Here is a 20,361-nt window from a genome sequence, read left to right on the forward strand (position 1 = left end):
TGCGTCTGGCAGGGAGGACTGCGCATCGGTGGAGGAGCTCTCACAGGTGGGGTGTGGGAGCAGGCAGCCGCAGTATCTGCTGAACGCACAACCTCTGCGGGTTGTAGGTTAACAGGAGAGGTGTTAACCTTCTCGGCATGATACTCCTGCATGAATGCCGCAAGCTGAGACTGCATAGTCTGCAGCATGGACCACTTAGGGTCTACTGTGGTTGGAGCAACAACAGACGGAGCAGTAGCCTGTTGAGGGACCACTCTACCTCTCTTGGGAGGTGTGCAGTCATCAGATGACTGTGGCGAGTCCGAACTGACCCAGTGGCTACACCTGGGCCGTTGGACTAGCTCGGAAGGGACCTTACGTTTGAGCGGTCGTGAGACCTTGGTCCACCGTTTCCTCCTGGAAACCTCTTCCACAGACGAGGAATGTAAGGGCTCATCCGTCTGTATGTGGATGGGACGATCCTTAACAGATACGTCCGCAACCACTGAGGATACATCCGTGCGCCGATCAAGGCCTGCCGAACCCTTTGGTCCTTCGACATTGCTTCTCCCCTGGGCTTGGGAGCTTGCAAGAGGTCCCGGACTGGGAAGACGACTGGCACGCACAGATGTACCCTCATGCGCAACACTGACACTGACACTATGCACATCACTAGCACTAACACTTCCCACTGCACTCTTCGCTTTCAGCTCTCTGACATCTGCCAAGAGCTGATTGCGGTCACTAACCAACGACTCCACCTTCTCACCGAGAGCCTGAATGGCACGCAACATATCAGCCATTGCAGGCTGAGCACTCGTAGCAGGTTCGGGAGTCACCACCACAGGGGAAGGAAAAGGTTGAGGGGCATGGGGAGAGGAAAAATCCACAGAGTGAGAAGAACTCCTCCTATCTCTCTCCTTCTCTAACCTACGTGCATATCTAAGGAATTCGTTAAATCGAATTCCGAAAGCCCAGCACATTCCCCACATCGATCTTCCAATTGACAGGATTTACCCCTACAATTGGAACATACGGTGTGAGGATCTATAGAGGCCTTCGGAAGACGCCTAGTACAAGTCCTAACACTACACTGCCTGTATTTAGGAACTTGGGAATGGTCAGACATCTTGAATTTAGAAGTAGTCAAGGGGGAATTCCAAAATTAAGCAAAGTTCGTTAACCAATAAATCAAATTAATTCCAAAAGCTTGCTAAGCTAAGGATAAAGCTTCCTGAACAGCGAAGGCTAAACTTTAGAGCAAATACATCACCAAATCGTGAACAAAAGACTCCAAAATCAACAGCGTATCCAAGTAGGTCTTGCCGGCGGCACGACAGAGGAAAAATTGAGTTCTTGTTGACAAGAAGTACTTGAGTACCTGACCACAGATGGCGCTGTTGAGTACACCCCCACCTGGATAGCGATCGCTGGCGTATCCCGACCGTAGATTTCTGTCGGGCAACGGAGTTGACAGCTACATGATCATTGGGTAAGATTAATATTGAAAAAATAGTTTTGATACAATAAACCTTTTAAGTAGGAATTAATTTTAACCTATCTGTTAGAAGGGTGATGAAGCTTTCCCATGTATAGTAGTAATTAGTTACAGTACTTTGAAAAAATTTTTTTTTTTAGAAACTTGTATTTTTACTCACTATACAAACCTGAGTCCTTTAATAAGAGTACTATACTTTCAGCGAAGCTGGGCAGGTCTGTTACAACTTTAACAAGGTGACAGTAGTTACTGCTGGGTAGCAAGGAAGCCCGGCCCACACGACAGGCCACCGAGTTCTTACTTTGACCTTCCCCATGAGACTCGCAGAGTGATTGAGGCAGGAAGTGAAACTAAAGGACTCAGGTTTGTACAGTATAGTTATAAAGGTTATAAAATGCTTAAAAGAATTTTAATTTATTCCTACAAACCCTCATCCTTTTAATAGGACACTTATCCTAAGGATGGAGGAAGTACTGTTTACCAAACTCTCTGGTTTAATATCCGAGAAATTATCAAACACTTTAATCCTGTACAAGAGCAAAGTGATGCCTCTTGCTAACCTCCTAATGACCTGGGCATGAAGATGCGGCAGGTGTTAGGCTAGTTCACTCACTATTAGGAACTGGTAGATGGCCAAGTAAAACCTATATCTGTATGGAGGATATGTTGACAAAATATATGGTCATTATGAAAATGGACAGCATTCATTTGGCTATCATCCTTCTCATCTGGGAGGAAGGGGGAGAAACTTCTAAACAAAACTTATTTGCAAGACAAGTTGCTCGAACATGTGGCTCCCTACACCTAGCGTCCGATCCAGCAAACAACGGAGCTAATGCTGCACCCTAAGGAAGGGGAAGAAAAAAGGAACAGAAAGGCTAGTCTTGCACTGAAACTGCCTTTTCAGATGAGATGTTTATTGCCCTGTGAAGGAGTTAGGTTTGCTACAAATCCTGATGATCAACTACCACTTGGCCAAGGATACTGGTATTCAGGGACCTGTGGGTATACTGCCATAGGCAAGGACAGAGACTTTTCTGTCATTACCACACTCTTCAAGAATTGCACTTATGACAGGTTATTCCTGAGAACTGGAGTAGTTCCGATATGTCTGACTTGTGCGCACAAATTCAGAATGGTTCCTTAGTCACCTCACCTGTAAGGAAAGGACATGTTGTTGTTTTACAAACCCAGAAAGAAACAGTGCACTAGGATCTTCCTCTACTCCTTTTATTCCTGTAGGAGTAATGGTAGCGTCCTCACAGAACAGGGAGGAAAGTCATCGTGGTTGGTCGCCGCTAGTCACGTCTTCTAAGGAATAGCACAGGTAGTAGGTTACCCAGGGCACCAGCCAACTATTGAGATATTACCGCTGGAGAGATATTGGGTCTTTTGAGTAATATACTGGATCCCTCTCTTTGGTTACAGCTTATTTCTCTTTTACCTACACATATATTGAATAATCTGGCCTTTTCTTTCCACATTCTCCTTTATGTTCTCATACACCTGACAACACTGAGATTCCCCAAAAATTCTTCTTTGCTCAAGCGGTTAACTACTACACTGTAATTGTTAAGTGGCTCTTTTCCACTTGGCAAGGGTAGAAGAGACTTTAGCTACAGTAAGAAGCTCTTCTAGGAGAAGGACACTCCAAAATCAAACCACTGTTCTCTAGTCTTGGGTAGTGCCAAAGCCTCTGTACCATGGTCTTCCACTGTCTTGGGTTAGAGTTCTCTTTCTTGAGGATAAACTCAGGCATACTAATGTATCTTATTTCTCTTCCTCTTTTTTTTTTTTAAGTTTTATAGTTTATATATGAAAAATGTATTTTAATGTTGTTAGTGTTGTCAAAATACTGTATTTTAATTGTTGATTACTTCTCTTGTTGTTTATTTATCACGTTATTTTGTTTCTTCACTGGGCTATGTTCCCCTGTTGGAGCCCTTATGGTTATAGTGTTGGAATCATCACATATTTGTTGTATATCTATATATTGCTAGATGGCGCCACTGTGTATCCTTTTGAGTTAACGAGGTAATTTAGTACTTTGGTGACATAATAAAAGATCACTTGGAAGGTTCGATCAAGACAAGAAGACGTGTTGTTTTTTTTTTTCTCTTGACCATGGCCGGGAATTTAACAGGTTATGGGCTCAACGCTCAGAATAAATGGACGAGATTATACTTTGATGGCGATGGACGGAAATTTGAGCAGTGGGAAATGAAATTTCTTAGATACCCGAGACTGAGAAAATTGAAAGCTGTTGTCTGCTCGTCGGAAGATCAAGAAGTTGACACCGAGAAAAATGGGGAAGCATTTGCTGAACTTATTCAATTTCTTGACGAGACAAGTCTAGCACTAGTGATGAGGGATGCTGTCGACGATGGAAGGAAAGCACTGAAGATCCTCAAGCAACATTATGCTGGTTCAAGTAAGCCACGGATCATATCACTATACACAGAATTGACATCTTTAATCAAAGAAGAAACCAAGACTGTTACAAACTATATTATACGAGCAGAAACTGCGGCCACTTCATTGAAGAGTGCATGTGAAACTATTGGTGATAGTCTACTGATAGCAATGGTATTAAAAGGCTTACCAGACAATTACAAAGCATTTGTAGTTGTTATTACTCAGAGTGAAAAGGAGTAGACATTTGTAGAGTTTAAAGCAGCCCTACGCAGTTTTGAAGAAACAGAAGCATGTAGGAGGAGAGAAAGTAATGACCATGTTATGAAAGCAGCTAACTGGAGAAGCAAGGCATGCTGTAAGTGTGGTGAAACAGGACATTTCTTTTCAAATTGCATAAACAAGCCAAAAGGAAGATGGTGTCTGAACTGTCAGAATTCTACTCATAATACCAACACATGTAGACATCAAGGAAGGTCAAGTGGGTATAACGAGAGGATAAACAGTTTGGTTAATGAAGAAACCACTGGTGATCATCACTCATTTATATTTAAAGTGTGCAGCAATATGAAAATGGTAGCAAGTCCAAAACCAGACATGCAATTGGTAGATTGTGGTGCTACAACGCATATTTTGACTGATGAGTCAAGATTTATTCGCTTTGATGAAACGTTCAAACCAGAGAGACACTTTGTTAAACTGGCCGATGGAACAAGGTGCAACAATGTAATCATGAAAAGAGGAGATGCCATGAACAAGATGATAGACAGTGATGGCCGGCATTGTAATGTGAAGCTGAAAAATATACTGCTCATCCCAACATATCCTCAGAACATTTTCTCTGTTCAAGCTGCAACTGAAAAGGGTGCTAAAATGACAAATTCAAAGATAATTTGTATTTTTCCTAACCATACAAACCTTAGCTATTTACAAAGGGTTTACTTTTAGCGCAGCTGAAATGATGAGCCAATAGTTTTAACGAGGGTTAATTACCCCCGCGCTAGTTAGCGGGGGGTGGGGAAGGGTAGCTTGCTACCCCTCCCCCCTCCACACACCGGTGACTTGCTTCACTTCACTTAGAGGTAGGACTTGACTTGGGGGTCAGGGATGGCGGGCACATATGTGTAAATAGCTAAGGTTTGTATGGTTAGGAAAAATACAAATTATCTTCGAATGTCATTTGTTCCGTAACCGAAATACAAACCACGCTATTTACAAAGGGTGACTTACCCCTTAGGAAGGGTGGAAAGTCCCCAGCCTTACTGACTTCGGCTTGCCCAGGGGCTCGATCCCTCAGTGAGCAGCACTAGAGAGAGGGAGCCCCTGTACCTCACAAGTTCCTAGCATCGCTAGGAACGAGTGGCCTACATAAGCAGTGTGAGGAGGAGAGTGTGACTCGTCCTATGAAGTTGACCTTGAGACCTTCAGATAGGAATTCTAGGATAGGACGTTCCCCATACCACCTCGTCAGGGTATGGGAGACGCAACAGTATTAAGCTTAATACTAGGAGCACAAAGAAGCATGGGTTACCTGCAGAGGTCGAGGTCAGCTATGCGAGGACCAGGATGCTGCTTCCCCAAGAGAGGGGAGAATGAAGAAAGAAGTAAGGGTCAGACATACTCTTTCATTCACGCAGACTAAGACCGGGTATACAACGCCCTCAACCTACTGCTACTTGTCCAAAAAGGAGCCTGAGGTTAGACCAGCTGTTGTGCAGCCACCACAGGGCCGATAGAAAACGTATCGAGGCTCCTGTGGGTCACGTCTTGCAGGTAGTGGGCTGTGAAGGTCGTTTGACGCTTCCAGACCCCAGCTTGAAGTACCTGCGTCACAGAGAAGTTTCTCTTGAAGGCCAGGGATGTAGCAATACCCCTGACATCGTGGGCCCGAGGGCGACGTGACGGAGGAGGGTCAGGATTCAGGGCATGGTAGATAACCCTTCGAATCCAAGCTGAGATGGTGTTCCTGGTGACCCTCCTCTTTGTCCTGCCTGTGCTCACAAACAAAGCTCGCACATGAGGACGGACTGCAGCCGTTCTCTTCAAGTAGCGCCTCAGACACCTCACTGGACATAGTAGCAGCTGGTCTGGGTCGTTTGTTACAGAACAGAGACTCGCGATCCTGAAAGAGTCGAACCGAGGATCCGGCACTCCAGGATTCTGAGTCTTGGCCACAAACTCAGGGACGAACCTGAACGTTACCTCCCCCCATCCCCTTGAATGGGCGATGTCATACGAGAGACCATGAAGTTCATTAACTCGCTTGGCTGAAGCCAAGGCGAGTAGGAAAGCCGTCTTCCAAGACAGGTGGCGATCGGAGGCCTGGCGTAATGGCTCGAAGGGAGGTCTCTTAAGAGACCTGAGGACTCGAACCACGTTCCAAGGAGGGGGTCTCACTTCCGACTGGGGGCAGGTAAGCTCATAGCTACGTGTGAGTAAAGAGAGTTCTAGCGATGAAGAAATATCCACGCCCTTCAATCTGAAGGCCAAGCTTAAGGCTGAGCGATAGCCTTTCACTGCCGAGACAGAAAGGCGCATTTCTTCTCGCAGATACACGAGGAAGTCCGCTATTGCTGGAATAGTGGCATCGAGTGGAGAGATACCCCTTCCACGACACCAACCACAAAAGACTCTCCACTTTGCTTGGTAGACTCCCTCAGAGGACCTTCGCAGGTGCCGAGACATTCTCTCCGCAACCTGTTGCAAAAAGCCTCTCTCCGCGAGGAGACGCTGGATAGTCTCCAGGCGTGAAGCCGAAGCGAGGCTACGGCCCTGTGAGGGACGCCGGAGTGGGGTTGTCTGAGAAGCTCGTGTCGTGGAGGAAGCTCCCTTGGGAGTTCCGTCAGGAGTTGCAGAAGGTCCGGAAACCATTCCGCGTGATGCCATAGCGGAGCTACCAGAGTCATGGAACAGTTGACCGATAGTCTGGTCCTGTTGAGCACCCTTCTCATCAGACAGAATGGTGGGAAGGCGTACACGTCGATGTTGTCCCACCGTTGCTGGAAAGCATCTTGCCAGAGTGCCTTGGGGTCCGGGACTGGTGAGCAGTACAGGGGCAGCTAGAAGTTCAAGGCTGTCGCGAACAAGTCCACAGTCGGGGAACCCCACAAAGTCAGGACTTTGTTGGCTATCTGAGGATCCAAAGACCACTCGGTACTCACTATCTGCGAAGCCCTGCTCAGACTGTCGGCGAGCACATTCCTCTTGCCAGGAATGAAGCGAGCTGATAGTGTTATCGAGTGGGTTTCGGTCCACCTCAGAGTCTACTGCAAGATGGGATAGCTGTTGCGAAAAAGTGCCTCCCTGCTTGTTGATATAAGCCACTACCGTGGTGTTGTCGCTCATCACCACCACGGAGTGACCCGCCAGGGACCGTTGGAACTGCTGAAGAGCCAGAAAGACGGCCTTCAATTCTAGCAGGTTGATGTGTAGGCACTTTTCTGATACTGACCAAAGGCCTGAGGCCCTCTGGTTCAGAACGTGCGCCCCCCACCCTTCTTTTGACGCGTCCGAAAAAAGAGTCAATTCCGGGGGGAGGACGAGAAGACTCACTCCCTTCCGCAGGTTCTCGTCGGCCAGCCACCACCGCAAGTCCGTCTGTTCCAGAGACCCCATTGGGATCAGAATGTCCGGGGAATCGGATCCTTGATTCCACCGGGACTTGAGCCGCCATTGAAGGGATCTCATCCTGAGGCGGCTGTTTGGAACCAGACGGGCCAGGGAGGATAGGAGGCCTAAGAGACGCAACCACGATTGGGCGGGGAGTTCTTTTCGCCTGAGGAAAGGTTCCGCCACCCTCCTCAGCCTTGCTATCCGGTCATCTGATGGAAAGGCTTTGTGGAGATTGGTGTCTATTAGCATGCCTAGATAAACCAGTCGTTGGGACGGCTGCAGAGAGGACTTCTCGAGGTTTACCACGATCCCCAGATCCCGGCAAAGATCCAGAAGCCTGTCTCGGTGCCGAAGAAGGGTCGACTCCGAGTCTGCTAGGATCAGCCAATCGTCCAGGTAACGAAGGAGACGAATGCCGTTCCTGTGCACCCAAGATGAAATCAGGGTGAACACTCTGGTGAACACCTGCGGAGCTGTGGAGAGACCGAAACACAGCACCTTGAACTGGTAGATCTTGTTGTCTAGGCAGAATCTCAGGTACTTCCTGGAAGACGGATGGATTGGGATCTGGAAGTACGCGTCCTTTAGATCCAGTGTACATATGAAGTCTTGTGGTCTCACCGCAAGTCTGACCGTGTCTGCTGTCTCCATGCTGAACCGGGTTTGTTTGACAAACCTGTTCAGAGCTGAGAGATCGATGACGGGTCTCCAGCCTCCAGTAGCCTTCTTTACAAGAAAGAGTCGACTGCAAAAGCCTGGGGAGCCGTCCACGACCTCCTGGAGAGCACCCTTCTCGAGCATGGTCTCGACTTCGGCCTGAAGGGCCAGACCCTTTGCCGATCCCGTGGCATAGGAGCTCAACGACACTGGATTCGCTGTCAGGGGAGGTTGAGATGTTGTGAACGGGACGCGATAACCTTGGCCGATCACTGAGACCGTCCAAGCATTGGCCCCGTGTTGCTGCCACCTGCGGACGCAACGCTGAAGGCATCCCCCCACAGGTGGACATGCAGGGGGACTGCCACCCCTAGGGCTTGCGGCCACGGCCGCCACCCCTAGGAGTCTTGCCTCCCCTGGAGGACTTACCGCCCCTCTTGACCTTGGCTGGAAAGGGCTGGGGCTTAGACACCACTTTCTTAGCTGCCGGTGCCTGTTTGGGAGCCTTACGAGGCTGTTGCTGCTGTTGTGGCGGGGCTGGAGGCTTATAGGGCTGAGTTGTAAGGGCCCTGTGGAGGAGGAAGTCCGTGCTGGATTTCCTCCACCTCTCAGCCGTTCGCTCCATGTCTTGAGGCTCAAGCAGGCTCTCCCCCAGAAGGGAAGCATGTCGGAGCCTACACACATCTACGGCGGGGACATTCGGATGGAATCTCTCGGACACAGCATCGCGACGCTTCAACACCGAGTTGGCCCACAGGGTGGTAACCTGGTGCGCCAAAAACTCGATGGAGCGGGTGCCCGAGAACAAGAAGGTCTCTAGGGCCTTCCTATTGGTCTCCTTGGACAAGTCCTCCAATCGCAATAGGATGCCCAGAGATCCTACCCAGAAGTCCAGCCACGAAGTGGCCTGCCTGGCACACTTAGCGACCTTCTCGTGGTTAAGGATCTCTGCCGCCGAGAACGACACCTGCCGGGCAGAGAGTTTCTCAAGGGGAACTCCCTTCGCCAGCTCCTCCACAGAGTGATGGAGAGGAAGAGCGAGGTTGTGCTCACCTAGGATCTCGAAATACCTCCTCTGCTGGAGGTGAGGAGGAGGGATGAGCTTGTTCCCGGCAGTGGAACGACTGGAGGAGGCAAGAAGTGCGAGCTGAGCGTTGGCCCTAGCCCTGGCACTCTTCAGCCCCCGAGACCAGGGCAGAGCTGCACTGGTCTTAGGGGCCTTCCGAACGTCGAACACTTCATCCAGAATCGTGTCTTTGCCTTCACGGGGGGGCGATGACTGGATCCGTAAGCCTGTTAAGTTGCCTTATCAGGCTTAGGACCTGCCAGAAGGCATGTTCGGATTCTTGCTGTTTTCCTCCCTGCGGGCTGGCAGCTAAGTCTCCTGCCCCAGGAATCTCTTCCTGGGGTGATACGTGGACATTCCCCTGGGTAGTCGTGGGTTCCTGACGAATCCTTGCAGAGGATTTAGGGACGGTCTTGGAATCCTTGGATTCCCTCCTGGGAGGGATACAGGATCCCAACAACGAGGTTCGAGGGGCCCCTTCCTCACGAGACGATTCTCCTGCCTGAAGCGAAGTCTCCCCCCCTGGTGCCGAGGGGAAGACTACCGCCCCACTGGACTCACCTGAGGATGGAAAGGCCTCGTCCACGGGAGAAGGAGAGAGTACTCGTGCAGGAGAAGGGACCTTCGCGACCGACCTATTGGGAACCAACTTCGCCCTGGGGGAAGTCACCACGAAGTCCACTCCTCTCTTTCTCTTCAGCGTAGGAGAGACAGCCGTTGGTTTGTTACCCTGGCCGGCGAGTGCTGGTTTCATAACCCTCACTAACGCCCGTGCCAGCGGACCAAACCAAGTCTGCTGCTCCAAGGACACAGAGTCCGAAATCCTCGCTAAAGGGAAAGGGATCGGGCGATCCTTTGGAGTGGACACGACGGTACCTGCCTGAAAAGAAGGTGGGGAAGAATGCTGTACTAACCTCTCCTCGTCCTGCACTACCAACCTGTGTTTGGATGGAGGTGATCCCGAGTGCCGTCTAGGAGCACGCGTCCCTGCTGCTACCACCGGCTGTGGAATTCGCCGCGAACGATGGTCGCGCGAGGGCGAATGGTCGCGCGAAGGCGAATGGTCGCGCAGGAGTGCGGGCGAGCGATCGCGCGGGCGCGCAGGTGGATGATCGCGCGGGCGCGCAAGCGCGCAGGCGAGTGGTCGCGCGGGCGCGCAGGGGAGCGGTCGCGCAGGCGAGTGGGCGCGAGGGTGGGCAGGTAAATGAACGCGTGTCCGAGGCGACGAACGCAAGCGTTGGCGCGACGGCGAGGGAACGCGCTGCCGCGTAGGTGAGGAAGATCGCTGGCGATGTAGATCCACAGGCGATCGATGACAAGCTGGCGAGTGCAGTCGCTCAAGTTGGCGATGGCGCGATGTGGTATGTCGACGCACTGGCGTGCGATGGTGAGCAGCATGCGCAGGTGAATGACCGCGTAATGGTAAGCGATGGCGAGCAGCATGCGCAGGTGAATGATCGCGTGATGGGGTGCGATGGTGATCAGCATCCGCAGGAGGGCGATCGTTCAGGGACGAGCGATGGCGAGCAGCATGCGCAGGAGGGCGATCGTGCAGGGGCGAGCGATGGCGAGCAGCATGCGCAGGTGGCCGATCGCGTGATGGGGTGCGATGGTGATCAGCATCCGCAGGAGGGCGATCGTGCAGGGTCTAGCGATGGCGAGCAGCATGTGCAGGAGGGCGATCGTGCAATGGCGAGCAATGGCGAGCAGCATGCGCAGGCGGGCGATCGCGCGATGGCGAGCTAGAAGCTGGCGAACCATGTTCCTTCAGGAACGTTGGAGAACGTTGGCGCGCTAGCTGTCGCTGTTGAATAGGCGATACTAAGATCGCCTGTGCGCGCTGGCAAGCAGGTGAACGCTGGCGAGGAGGTAATCGCTGGCGCGTAGGTGATCGCTGGCGAGCTGGAGATCGCTGGCGAGCAGAAGGTCGACGCGTGTCATGTGAAAGGACAGGTGGCGCGGCGCGTTCACGAGCAGGAACTGGGAGATCGCTGGCGCGTTGGCGAACATGTGTTTTTGACACACGCGCAGCACGATGTTGCGTAGCTACAGGACCAGGCAGATGGTGAGCAGGGAGTTCAGCAGGAACTAAAGGGTGGTCAGAGACCGTAGGGCGATGGTCCTCAAATGAGCGCTGACGCTCGGAAGAGAGCTGACGAGCAGGAGAGCGCTGGCGAGGGGGGCGAACATCAGGAGAGAGCCGACGAGCAGGTGAGCGTTGGCGAGCAGGAGTGTCTTGGCGAGCAGGAGATCGTTGACGAGCAGGAGAGCGCTGGCGAGCAGGAGAGCGCTGGCGAGCAGGAGAGCGCTGGCGAGCAGGAGAGCGCTGGCGAGCAGGAGAGCGCTGGCGAGCAGGAGAGCGCTTGTGCGCTAGCACTGCTCGCGTAAGGGAAGGATCCCTTAGCCCCGAAGGGACCGTTGCCCATCGGGTGACGAGTTCTCCAGAAGGCGAAGATCTGGCAGGAGATGGTGAGCGGTCTGCAGAGAGGTTCAAGGAGGGCGGAGCTGTAGGTTGAGGCTGACGAGGAGAGTCCCCCCTGGAGGATGAAGACCCAAAAAGGCGCCTCTTAGTCCCCCTGTAAGGGGAAGGGAGGCCCTTGTGGCGTAGCGGACGGTGAGCCTTACGGCGGAGGCGGCCTCGGGGGAGATCGTCGGGACCATCGGTCCTCCGAAGGGGAGTCTCCGTTAAAGCACTTCCCTCAGAAGGAAGCCGAGCAGCAGCCGAGACCGAAGGACTCACTTCCCCCTTCGAAGGATGTACGGAAGGAGGAGGAGAGCCTTTAGCGCCATCACCCGCAACAGCACCTGCGGCGGAAGGCCCAGCCACGTCGGAGGCCTCTGTCACCACGACGTCGACAATAGACAGAGGGTCTACCTCTGCTACCACCGGCGACTGCTTAACAGCGGCCCCCAACGAGACAAGGTCAATAAGAGCGACCCTGGAGGGCAAGCCCTTAAGCCCCAGGGACGACCAAATCTGTAAAAGATCATCACTAGATAAGGCATTATCAATAACCTCCCCCGGAGGAGAAGGGGGAACCGCCTCGCTATGGGAGGCGACGCCCTCTCCCCCCACCGAAGGTCGGGAAACAGAACAAGGGCCTTCGCTCCCACTCAGCCGACTCTCCTTAGGAGGCGGACAAGGGGGAGCTTCGGAGGAGGTTTGGGCGGCGGAAGAAGAGTCCCGAGAATCTTCCTCCTTCAAGGCTAACCCCGGAGGAGAACGGTCTCTCTTGGACTTCTTCTTACGCCGACGGCCAAACCTCTCCCACTGGGAGGCAGACCACTCCCTGCACTCACGGCACATGTTCTCCTGGTCACACCGTCGGCCCCGACATTGAGGGCAGAGGGTGTGCGGATCCGTATTTACGTCCGACATGAAAGTCCCACAAGGACGACCGGCAACTCCAGGGCATGTACGCATTGTAAAGAAATAACTGAAGGTCAACTTCCAACCAACACACACGCTGAAAAGAAAAAGCAGAAAATTAAAGGCTGTCACGAGGGCGATGAGCAGACACGTCTGATCACCGCCGAGCCAAAAGTGAAGTGAAGCAAGTCACCGGTGTGTGGAGGGGGGAGGGGTAGCAAACTACCCTTCCCCACCCCCCGCTAACTAGTGCGGGGGTAATTAACCCTCGTTAAAACTATTGGCTCGTCATTTCAGCTGCGCTAAAAGTAAACCCTTTGTAAATAGCGTGGTTTGTATTTCGGTTACGGAACAAGTGATTTTTTATCCTGATTCTGCTGAATTAATTGATAAGTGATATAAAATTTTACATTGAAAAGTGAGGAAAATTGTATTACTTAAAAATGAATAATGTTCATATCAATGTTGATAGTGTTAATTATGCTTGTGATTTGAAAGAATGGCATAAAATCTTAGGACATTGCAACTACTATGATACTGTAAAGCTGGAAAGTGTAACAAAGGGCATGAAAATTATACATCCAGACATTAAACCTGATAATTGTTATATATGTGTGTTAGGTAAAATGAAACAAACTAGAAATAGAAACTGTGATACTAAATCTGAAGTTCCCTTAGAATTTGTACACGCTGATTTAGCAGGTCCAATAGAACCTGTTTCAGGTGAAGGGTTTAGATGTACTATAGCATTTACAGATGATTGTACAGGGATAATTTTTGTGTATTTCCTGAAAAACAAAAGTGATAAAACTTCTGCCTTAAAGAAATTTTTGTCAGACTCTACTCCGTATGGAAAAATTGAAAGACTAAGGTCTGACAACGGGTCAGAGTTTACATGTCAGGATTTTACCAATGTACTTATTGATAATAGAATTAAGCATGAAAAGTCTGCTCCATACTCGCCGCACCAAAATGGCACGACTGAGAGAAATTGGAGAACTTTATTTGAGATGGGAAGCTGTCTGCTAATTCAATCTAAGTCACCAAAATTGTTATGGCCATATGCAATTATGACAGCTGCTTATATTCGTAATAGGTGCTTTAGTGATCATTTGCCTTGACAGGAATAATGCCTGATTTGTCAAACATGAGGGTATTAGGATCAGATTGTTATGTATATAATAGACAAAGAGAAATTGGATGATAGATGCTCTAAAGGAATATTTGTAGGATACAACAAGGGTAGCCCAGCTTATCTAGTATATTTTCCTGAAACCGGTAAAGTTATGAGACATAGACTTGTAAAATTTGTGTCAAACAAGCAGGAGAAAGAAAGCCAAACTATTAATGAGTCTGATGATATTTTTGATGACGTAGTTCCTAATGAGGAAGTTGATAGGGAACCAGTAGATAAAGGCCAAAATGTTCAGTTAGTTGAGCAACACCACCCTGGTATTTTGGAAGTAAATGAGGCAACAAAAGAGGAAAAGGGTGAAACACTTAGATATCCTCCTCTGTATTTGAGTGATTATGTTACTAATGTTGATGACAAAGACCAAGTGTTATATAGTATAGATTACTGTTACAGAGTGTCTGCTTTTCCTCAGATTTATAATGAAGCTGTTGATTCTGATCAAGGTAGACATTGGGAAGAAGCTAAGCGGGATGGAATGAACTCATTGAAAGAAAACAATACTTTTACTTTGATAGAGTTACCTATAGGCAGAGAAGCAGTGGGGGGACGCTGTGTGTACACAATGAAAGATGACGCTGTTGGTAATAAAATCTACAAAGCTAGATATGTAGCTAAAGTTTATTGCCAAGTAAAGGGTGTTGATCATAATGAAACAATTGCTCCAACAGCTCACCTTACAAAAAATTTGTGTATTAATGCAATTAGCCGCACAAAATTATTTGTTTCTGCATCAAAAAGATTTGTTTCTGCATCAAAAATGATTTGTTTCTGCATCAAATGGATGTAAAAACTGCTTATCTAAATGCAGAAATTGATTGCGATATATATATGGATCAAGCAGAGGGTTTTGAGGTTGAACAACCTAATGGACGTAAATTAGTTTACAAACTTAACAAATCACTGTATGGTTTGAAACAAGCAGGTAGAATGTGGAATACAGTAATCTTTTACATAAAGTCTTGGTTGAAAAGGGGTTTAGGCAAAACTCGGTGGATCATTGTATATATATTAAACGTTCTCAAGATGAGGTGGTTATCATACTTGTATGGGTTGAGGATTTGATTGTTGCATCAAGTAACAAACAACTATTATACAATGTAAAAAAAAATGTTGAAAGACAGGTTCAAAATGAAAGATCTAGGAAAATTGTCTCATTTTCTTGGCATTGATTTCAAACAATGTGATGGAACTATTAAGATGAATCAGAGAAGGTACTTGTGTAAAATATTAGAAAGGTTTGATATGTCCAACTGTAAAACCTAGACACACACCTTCTGGACAAAAGATCGAATGTTCATGTGAAACGTTAACTGATAGCAGATATCGCGAAGCTGTCGGTAGTCTGATATATGTTATGGCATGTACAAGACCAGATTTATGTTGGATCATCACAAAATTATCACAATATTTGTCAAACCCAATACAAGATCACTGGGTTGCTGTAAAACATGTTTTTAGACATTCAAATGGAACTTTGGATTATGAACTTTATTTTAGTAAATGTGTAAATGAAATGTTACACATTGTTGGATACAGTGATGCTGATTGGGCATCATCACCTGATAATAGACGTAGCACTAGTGGTTATTGTTTCAGTTTGATTGAAAGAGGGCCGTTAGTGTCATGGAAGTCAAAAAAGCAACCAACAGTAGATTTGTCAACATGTGAAGCAGAATACATTTCATTGGCTGCGGCCATTCAGGAAGGCTTGCATCTTAGGCAACTTTTGAATGATTTAGATTTAGCATGTCGGTTTGAACCTGTTCTTATTTATGAGGATAACCAAGGTACAATTGCATTACCCAAAAATCCTGTTAAAACGTCAAAGATCAAAACATATTGATATTAAGTATCATTTCATTCGCACTGGAATAGATGAGGGAAGAATTATTCTCAAATATTGTCCTACAGATGAAATGGTAGGAGACATGTTACTAAATCAACTTCATAATTCAAATTGGATAAATTCAACAAATTTGTTTTTGGCTGGAACTAATAGGACTGCACGAAAGTCAAATTAATTTGTTCAGTGACCTTAATAAAATTCATATTCTGTAATTTATTATTTTCAAATAAGTGTTGTAAATATATATGTTGTAATAAGGTATGATATGCGATCAAGTGGAATGATCGCATATATTTGTTGTATATTTATATGCTGCTAGATGGCGCCACTGTGTATCCTTTTGAGGTAACGAGATATCTTTGTACTTTAAACGTAATAAAAGATCACTTGGAAAGTTTGATCAAGACTAGAAGACGTGTTGTTTTTTTTTTCTCTTGACCATGGCTGGGAATTTAACATATAGCATCCTGCTTTTCCAACTAGGGCTGTGTGAGAGTAGTGATCTGGTGCGTGCACAGGATTAATCCAGCAGAGAGAGAGAGAGAGAGAGAGAGAGAGAGAGAGAGAGAGAGAGAGTGTCTACACTCTAGCATGTCCACAATCTATGCAGCAATGAATGTGACTGTAAATTCATTTTTCATAAACATATATAGGTATGCTTTGGAGACCTGTTCATGATAACAAAACTTTTTAATCTCTTAATACTTTAGCCAATGAAGTTGGAAGGAGATTATATTTTTGCCCCTGTTTGTCAGTTTGTTTTTTGTTTATTTTCGAACAACTTCCTGGCCACAATTTTACTCACAGAGTAGTGTAACATTCAGAGATTAATTGTTATGTTGAGACGAGGAAGTGATTCAATTCTGAAAGTCCTAAGTCAAAGGCCAAGGTCGAGCGAAAGGTAGACATAAAATTATGCCTAAGTTCCAAATCAATTCTGGTTAAGGCAAGCTGGTTTCGAGAAATAAGCTGCTGTGGACAAGGTCTCCACTCTTAGAGTGCTTTTATAGTTCTTCCATGATTTTAATTTTGTTTCCAAACTAGGCCTAGTGTTCAGTAGCTATCTTTTTCTTTTTAAACAAAACCTTGCTATTTATTAAAGTCCTTATCTCTGATCTAGATATCAATCACTATAGTCTGTCTGTTCAGAGAATGAAGTCTGTTCAGGGTGGGGCTGGTATGGTCGTTTCCTTCTAGCCATTATTATTATTATAATTATTATTATTATTATAATTATTATTATTATTATTATTATTATTACTAGCTCATATGCTGCCTGACCAAATTCTAATATGTCTCTCTCTTATTTCCCATCAATGTGCTATTCTAAAGCGATATTTCATATATTGTGTATATAGTAATGGAAATTCCAAAATCTGCAGCAACCTGAACCGAATCCATGCTATAAAAATACTATAAGACCATCATTCAATAAGTTTTTGGTTTATGGTGTTCAAGTTTTTTCTTTTTATAATCATGACCATCCTTTGCATTCAGACCTTCCAAGACTATACCATTCCTGAGGCAGTAAAATACGTGCATCTAAATTTACATTAGCACCTTGAATGATAAGACATCTTGGGGAAAACAAAGTCTAAAAGGAATTTCCTAATGGAAAATGAGTAATCAATTAACTAAGTTATACATTGAGCATAGCATAGTGACATGCATTTAAAAGGAACATATGGGCGGCATACTAACCTATAGTAGTTACGATTGTGCTGGAAAAGAAAAAGCTTTGACCGAACGACCAGTTGGGTTCACTGGTGGCATTTTTGATTGCTGACACTCCTCGGTTGTTGGCACTTATGATCTCCGTGATCAGTTCCTCCAAATCGGCATCTGAAATTCAAGGAGATTTGATGTGTAGGAAGGTAATAATAATGCAGATAGCCTAATTAGTTAATTAGTAGCAAGATCCTGATCTTCCATGACACAAACACTTGTATACAAAGGAAGAAACATTGCTTCTGCAAGGCATTGAAAAGTGACAAAATTAATGTCACAATATAGTAATTACTTTTTCACATATAATAAAATAACTATTCTTTCACGCTTAGGTTCCTGCTAAAATAAATCCTAGTATATAGCCTACACAAACTGCCTCTGATTCCATATAAAATATTCAATAAACAATTATTATATTTTATATTTTACACATTCTAAATTTCAGCAGACAAGCACTCACATTCTTTATTTATGCACAAATGCAGATATTGCACATCAAAATGTATAAGAAGTCAGTGGAAATTTGAAGGATTACACTTTTGAAAAACCACAACACATGCAATTTATTTATTTCTATCCTTAATCAAAGAATAGCAATTCAAAATCAGAAAATGCTGTAAAAATGAAGACTTTAATTAGAACAGATCACAATGCAATTATAATTACACAACACTAAAAGAAGTGACTTCTGTGGATAAAAAAAAATGTATGAACTTACTGCACAATGCAATGTCTGACAGAACGTCAATGTTTTACCTGTAATGCACGGATGAGATTTAAGAAAGTCGGCTCTTAAGTCACGGATGGACTGTATAAACCTCTGTTCGATGGGCCCTTCAATTCTAGAGAAAAGCAGTGCCCCCAAAAATAAATAGCACCAGTATAGAGGAATATAAACTGTGAAGAGTAGGTCAGCTCTCCTACAGAAACCCCACTTCGTTGATGAACCTGAAGGAGCTCTTGATCGGAAATTTGGGTCAGGCTGTTTGGCGCTCCCTTGGATCAATTCCTCTGCACTGCAGGAGATTTCGATGGCATCTTCGTTTAGCGTTTCGTAGCTGCCCGTAGCACAGCAACCCTTTCTTGCGAACAGCATCTTCACACAAATTCTTTTATAGTTACAGACATCAAAACTGATTACTGAGGGTTCCGACAACTATAATATTCTTTTCATTCTTTTGCGTCAGAGCACTATAGTTATTGCATCCATTGAGATCTAAATCATTTTAAAAAACGTATGATTAATAGATTACATTTGTTTGTTCACCTTTTCCTTGAGAACTTCGTTTTGCTTATCTCAACGCGTTTATAAAATGTCATGTCACTTGTTAACCCCAGTCTAACATTGAGTGAAAAAGCACATCTCAAAACACACAAAACTGTAAACCATAATTTTATAAGGTAAAATCGACCTATGAAATAGTAAGATGTGACGTCAACACCATACATTTCTGTTTTATTAATTTTTTTCACCTTAACAGACCTACCAATAGGACGGACACCATGTATTTTTGAAAAAGTTTATAAAACCATAAAAGTAAAATAGAAAAAAAATAAATACGAGCTCAATACATTTGCAACATTATCACCAACATTCATTCCACGCTTGGTCTAGAGACCATAGCAATACGTTCACATACAAAAACAATCAAAACCGAGTTTGTAGAAGACCCCCATCCACAGCAAATCAAAGATATTTTGATAACTTGGGGATAACAGCTATAAATAGCAAGCACTCAACACAGGTTCAGTCTTTTTATAAGAGACGTTGTGATACACTGAAGCAAGTAGACACCAAGGTTTTGTGACAAAAGGACGTAATCCAGGGCATAAACGAAATAAAATGCAACAATATATAATAGAAATCCTCAAGATTAATTTATCGTAATATGTACAGAACAACAAAAGCAAAAATACACTTAGCAAAACTCAAGATTTTCTCTAACATCTTCTAGTTTATATTTTTGTATTAAAAACACTAACCGTGAATTATACCAATGACAATGTAAAAGATGAGTCAAATGGGCCGCGAAGATTACAAAATAGAATTAATTAAACTTCAGTTAAGATCTACAATACAAGAATAAGAAAAAAAAAAAACTTTTGAACGGCGCTATAAGGGAAATTTGTGAAGGAAAATACAAAAGAGTTGAGACAAAGTGTATGAAGGAATCCAGGGAAGCTTGTATAAGTAAATTTGTGATGTGAAGTGATTTAGACAGAAACGCATCTATTTGCAGATTTACTTCATTACCTCTTTATTACTTAGCTATTTTTGCAATTAGACGTTTTATAGGCTTCTTTGTATAACTGTTTCCTTTATCAGGTCCCGTCATTATTGCATTCAACCTCTAGGGCCCTTAATAATAATAATAATAATAATAATAATAATAATAATAATAATAATAATAATAATAATAATAATAACAATAATAATAATGATGATGATGGTGATAAAAGAAAAGGCACTACACCCTATTTAGTAAACTAAATTTTATTTCACTGGCCAAATTTCAAACTGTTATTTGTATCTTTAATAAAATTTAAACTACAATTACCAGATCACTACAGAGTACAGTCACATAAATTTTAATAAATTTCATACTTTCTTTCAAATGTAGGCCTACACACCACCTTAATGGCTTACGAGTAGGCTACGACAGTCCTCATCACGAGATGGGATCAAACTGAATAGATATAGATTCCCCAATCCTGGTTTTGATTCTCTAAATCTCCAACCTGATCTTCTGATAACTTATTATTCGGTTTAACCGTTAGTGACTGGAGGGGGAGAAGGAGTGGGAGGGGGGGGGGGGGAGGAGTTGCTTGTTAATTCTTGATGTGGGTCACCGAGGTTATGTATTCTTACGGGCTGTAGCATTGCAAGAGCCCGCGTATAGCCAAAATCACCGGGCCATCGGCAACAAGAGTTGATGTTCCATCTAACTAATAAAAACGAACAATTACATTCACTAATAACTCATGAGTCGGACACATG

The 20,361-nt window shown here is 45.5% G+C and overlaps 1 protein-coding gene across 6 annotated transcripts in view; it reads right to left on the reverse strand.

The window, feature by feature from the left end:
- LOC137627648 (potassium channel subfamily K member 6-like) overlaps positions 1-20,361 on the reverse strand; it is a 110,057-nt gene that overhangs the window by 57,178 nt on the left and 32,518 nt on the right. For 3 of the 6 annotated variants that reach the window (XM_068358790.1, XM_068358791.1, XM_068358796.1), the window contains exons 2-3: positions 18,120-18,742; positions 17,337-17,477 (exon numbers count right to left, since the gene is read on the reverse strand). In XM_068358790.1, coding sequence (XP_068214891.1) covers positions 17,337-17,477; positions 18,120-18,459 — 481 coding nt within the window. In that variant the 5' untranslated portion in view covers positions 18,460-18,742. The remainder of the gene's footprint in view (positions 1-17,336; positions 17,478-18,119; positions 18,743-20,361) is intronic. The other 3 variants (XM_068358794.1, XM_068358793.1, XM_068358792.1) reach the window with 1 other exon arrangement.

Source organism: Palaemon carinicauda, chromosome 35, assembly GCF_036898095.1.
Source record: "Palaemon carinicauda isolate YSFRI2023 chromosome 35, ASM3689809v2, whole genome shotgun sequence".
NCBI classification, from domain to species: Eukaryota; Metazoa; Arthropoda; class Malacostraca; order Decapoda; family Palaemonidae; genus Palaemon; species Palaemon carinicauda.